This window comes from Chanodichthys erythropterus, chromosome 13 (genome assembly GCF_024489055.1).
Source record: "Chanodichthys erythropterus isolate Z2021 chromosome 13, ASM2448905v1, whole genome shotgun sequence".
NCBI classification, from domain to species: domain Eukaryota; kingdom Metazoa; phylum Chordata; class Actinopteri; order Cypriniformes; family Xenocyprididae; genus Chanodichthys; species Chanodichthys erythropterus.
In genome coordinates, this window is record NC_090233.1 from 33,546,356 (window position 1) to 33,551,429 (window position 5,074).

General features: G+C 36.9%; 1 protein-coding gene across 1 annotated transcript; it reads right to left on the bottom strand.

The window, feature by feature from the left end:
* Nucleotides 1-3,102: 3,102 nt before the first annotated feature.
* On the bottom strand, nucleotides 3,103-4,784 carry zmp:0000001132 (alpha-(1,3)-fucosyltransferase 7). The gene is made up of 2 exons (XM_067407620.1): nucleotides 4,642-4,784; nucleotides 3,103-4,263 (listed from the first exon to the last, which is right to left on the bottom strand). The coding sequence occupies exon 2, from the start codon at nucleotides 4,251-4,253 to the stop codon at nucleotides 3,195-3,197; it is 1,059 nt and encodes a 352-aa protein (XP_067263721.1). The 5' UTR covers nucleotides 4,254-4,263; nucleotides 4,642-4,784; the 3' UTR covers nucleotides 3,103-3,194.
* Between the last annotated feature and the right edge of the window lie 290 nt (nucleotides 4,785-5,074).

Genomic DNA, 5,074 nt, shown 5'->3' on the forward strand with positions numbered 1-5,074 from the left:
TGCAGCTTGTTGTGCGTTTTGAAACCAGCGAAAATTGCAGGATAGTTCAATTTTCAACATCACATCACGCATCTGCAGGGCTTCTGTGAAAAGAGAAAACAAGGCCAAACGTTACCTACATAACACACATAAAATAAAAGGTGATATTTAGGCCTAATAGGCTACACAAAATATTTCACTTAAATAATTAGGTCTACCTGTATGACCATAAATTACGGAGACAGTTTACTGTCTTATAGAAGGAAAACAAATCCAGTGGTGGCGCCGGCGCCTCTCGCGCGCGCAATTCTTGCATTGCTTATACTTGATATCGCAGTCTGTTCAATATTAAAATAAAATACAATCAACCAAATGTTTCCCTGCTCAATTCAATTCTGTAATAGCCTACAATCTACCGTTTACCACCCGTGACCACCGCCTCACTGTGCTGTTATGTGAAAGATGATGTCGATAATGCGAGTGAAGTAGCTCAAATAATAAATAATAGTTTAGCATTCCTCTCGAAAATGAAAACAGTTGGATTCGTGCCGAATGAGAAAAATGAATTCGTTTTGCAGCTTATTTAGTTTTATTTCCAATAAATAAACCTGTTTCTCGCCTTGAATATAGCAATAGAAGCTGGAATGGCGTTAAAAAAAGAAAAGAGATTTTTTTTTTTAATTCGTTTTGGCTTGACGTTTATATAGTCTGAATAGTCAAACTGTTAACTTTAGAGGTTTTGTTTTGGAGTACATAAGTGGATAGGTAAAATAATATAGGGCAGTTTTGTTCATAATTTATGTTTACAAACATTATAAACAAAGCTATGTAGTCTAGGCTACTTTTACATTTTATTTTATTTACTGATAATAACTTTATTATCATTATTTCTGAATGTAATAATAATAGCTAAAATGCGACGTATAGGCCTATGCGACTTATCTTTTTTCCTCTCAGGAATAGCGTCGGTATTTTTAACCATGCAGCAAACATTAAAATATCTTGAAAAAATACTTTAATTTATAAACCATTGTTTTCCATTCGTTTAAAAGTTTACATTTGGACAGAATCTTGTTATAAAAGATAGGCTAATTGTAGGCATATTGGCTAAGACGGCAAATATATCTCTTTGTTTTTTAATAAATAAAATGTATGAATAATTTTTTGGTTTGACTGTATCATGTGCTAATGTCTCCTTCACTTGTTGACAGCATGGCAAATAGATTTAAATTATATTGGCTGAAGGGGATGTCATATATTAGTAAAATTTATTTATTTATTTTGGGTTGAACATTGTTATTGTATTTTACATGCATTTTTCTTCGCTTCATTTATAAATGACCCATAGAGGGTTAAAAATATGACTTGGAAGCATGCATTAGTGCTTTGAAAGACAATCTGATGAGAACTTGCTGACAACCCTGTAAATATCACATCGGAAGGGTGTTCCTGACACATTGACTGCACACAGCTATTTAGTACACAACAATCTTGAAGGAAGAGGTGAAATGAGAAGCAAATGCCATTGTTTAAATATTAATAAAGTAAAATCTGGAATAAACCAATGCTATCAGTACCTTCAAAGTTCAGATAAGATGATCAGCAAAGGAAAATTTGAAAAGCCATGCTTTAAAAAAAATATATATATATTTATTTCTATAATATATTTATATTTAAATATATTTAAACAATATATTTATTGCTTCAAACATTATTTTATCACACAAAGATTACAAAATAGAGGCATCACCTCTTGTATGAAGTAGTTTTATTTTAGATGTTTTATTTGTATTATAAATACAATTGTAATGAAACGGGACTCAGGCAGGGATCCATTTGCAAGCTTTATTAAATGAGAGCGTAGTCAAACAGGCAAGGTCAAAACAGGGGCAAACAGCAAGGGACAGGCAGAATCATGGTCAGGATACAGGCAGTAGATCGGGGCAGGCAGATAGCACTCACAGGTCAGGAAACAATACACATTCCAAAGGTAGGCAGCAGAGAATCGTAAACGGGTAACAGACAGGATTGGTAACCAGCAGACAGGATAATAACGCTCAGAGTTGTACACAGGGCGAGACAAGACTTCGCAATGAGGTGGTGTGTGTGTGAATCTTAAATAGTCCACATCAGGGGTGTGATTCTTCCGGAAAGAATCGGTTGGGGTTGGGGTCGGGGTTGCGGCGGTTGTGACCGCCTCTGATTTATGTCGTCATGTCACTCCGCAAGTAGTAAAATCATTTGTCACTATTGAAGTTCAAAGTGTACGCGCACCATTATGAATGCGCACACACCCAACCGTGCCCAACCATCTACTCACGTGAACAGCTTTAGTGAACACGGATGATTCAGGTAAGCAAATCCAATATATTGTCTTTCATTTTTATACGCAGGTCTAGTAAAATTGAACCAATCTATTGATCATTTTTGTCACGATTCCATAACATTAATGTTAAACGATTCTGGGCTAATTTAGCAAAGTTGGTTATTGCTTACTACTAACTAGAAAGCTTAGCAGCTTCTACAAGGCTCGAAATTGCCAACATTTTTGTCACATATGCTCCTAAAAATTTAATCTGTGCGACCTAAAAATATATTTGGGAGTAACATTATATGTGCAGAGCATATGAGCATATCTGTCCACTAATGACACATTCGATTTGCAAACTAATGACTCCTTTGAACCGATTCACTTTAATGAATGCTTAAAACTGATCTGGGTCGAGTTTCCCGATAACTATGTATCTTAGCTCTGAAGAGCGCTCTCTACGTGCAAGGTTACAAACGCTTGCTGCAATTCCACGCACTTTTCCAAAACCATGTCGCCATGTCATGGTAAGTGCACCATATAGTTTCCTGCTTTTTTGTCCTTTGCCAATCACACCTATGCAGATATTGAGCTTCAGCTGTATGTGGCAATTGTTGATTGGTGTGGAGTGTGTGCATGTGACTGGCAGGGAGGATTATGGGAATTGGAGTCCAGGAACTGACAGTAATCGTGACAACAATATATTTAATAATACATTTACCTGTATTTATTAGATTTATTTAATATTCCTTCAAATACTCACATATTTTGTCACAAAAAGATTACAAAATAGATGTCACAGCTGGTTGAAGGAAAGGAGAATAGAAGCAGGATCTATTTGCAGCATTACTTTTATTTACAAAAGACAAAACAAAACCATAACAAAACAGATGCTGGAAGTATAGGGTTAGCTGTTGACCCAGCTGTACAGGTCATTGTACACTTTTTTATGCTTAGAGAGCTGATCATGATGCATGCAAATATTACAGAGTCTCTCTTTCCAGTCTGTGTATGTTCTAACATCATAGTAATGGTGCCATCTAAAATAAGATTCGTAATGCTCTCTATCAGCGGCCACTTGACTTAAGAAAGTAGCCAGCGCCTTAATGCTGCTAAAGTCATTTACATGGATGAATGATTCCGGTGGAATCGATAGTTCATAAATGCTCCTGGGTGGGCCGAGCACCACCGGCACACTTCCTGCCTGAAGGGAGTTTCGCCATAGCTTCTCTGTGATATAGTCTGTAGATACTGAGTTTTCAAAGGCAAGGTAGAAGTAACATCGAGATATGGTGGAAAGCAGCTTTTTGTTCGAGAGCAACCGCTTGGACCACTTACCATATACTTCAATCAGATTTGATGGAATGTGTTTCTTCAGCTGCTGGAAAATTAGAGAGCGACTCTGATTGGCTTTGTATTTGCTGACCACCCAGCAAACTAGGCAGCCACTCTTCTTTGGAACAATGTACGTGGTGTTAGCCCTTTTAGAAACAAGTTCTCCGTATGGCATGAAGATGTCAGCGTCACGGCGATAACTCATTGTCCAGTTAAACAAGCCGTTGTAGTTGCTAAGGTTGTAGTTGTTTATGGGAGGTTCTAGTGATAACCAAAGCCACTTCTGCATTGGTGGACGTGAAAGGTGGAGAGGAAGTTTGGAGCGACCGGTCCAGAGCTCATAATGGTGGAAGACTACAACATCTGCTTGAGCGAAAATGGATCGGTTATCCTCCAGAAAGCATCTAGGAATTTTATATTTATCCATACAGACGTCTCTCTCCACTGTGTAGCGAACTCCAAAAGGCCAGTGCCACAGGAGGATGGTGATGTTATGCTTGAGAATTTTTGTTCCGCTGGTCTCAATCTGACTCAAGAGTAGCATGTTTTTACTCCAGGATAAAAAATTGTAGAGCATTACAAAGCCAAAGAGACAACAGAGGGTACGATTTTGTTGTTTCATTAATTGCATGGCACAAATACTGTGAAGACAAAGAAGTGAGGTGGTTACAGATATCAGGCAGCATAAAACCAATTTAGTCTCTTTCTTTTCAAAGTAATGACTAAACCCTGATGTGATTTAATGGCGTGAACATGTAGGAAAACTTATGGTTTCAGTCACAACTTTGCATGGGTGTGTTTTCAGAAAAACTGCACCAATATTAAAGCAGATTGGAATCAATATACTATGCACTGCCATTTTAATAGCCAAATAATGTATTTATTTTTCTAAAATGTTCACAATATTGGTCAATAATTTACATCTAAATCAAATTTGAATCAAATTCTTTTTTGTATTTTCAAACATAATAATAGTATTTTCAAACATAATAATAGCCACAATTAAATAATGTACTTGCCTTGGGTTGAGAGTCCAGGAGCAACATAAAATTAAAGTAATTTAATTCAAACTAAATTTAAGTTTGTCTGAAAGCAGAGTGCCACTGCTTTGTGGGCGAATGACATATACAGAGAAAGCGTGTATCCGTTTCTGCCCCGCCTGTTGGCAGACGAATTCACAATGCAGAATTTTGGACATATGAAATCAACTGTGGTGCAAAGAATTACCCTGCACATGTGTAGAAGCCACACCTCTTGCCACAGAGGAGGCAAGATTGCCTCAGTGATATTACACAAAACTACACCCTTATAGCACTGTACTTGTGGTTCAGATAATATTTGACAGGAAATCCATCTGAAATGCAAGAAAAAAAATCACATTTCATGTGTGCAGGCTATATCTTGATCAACTGCATAAAAAAAAAATCCTAACACCATATTCAAAGATATTTT

Excerpts from the sequence above, each read along its gene's own strand:
- zmp:0000001132 (XM_067407620.1), bottom strand. The coding sequence starts at position 4,253 with ATGCAATTAATGAAACAACAAAATCGTACCCTCTGTTGTCTCTTTGGC.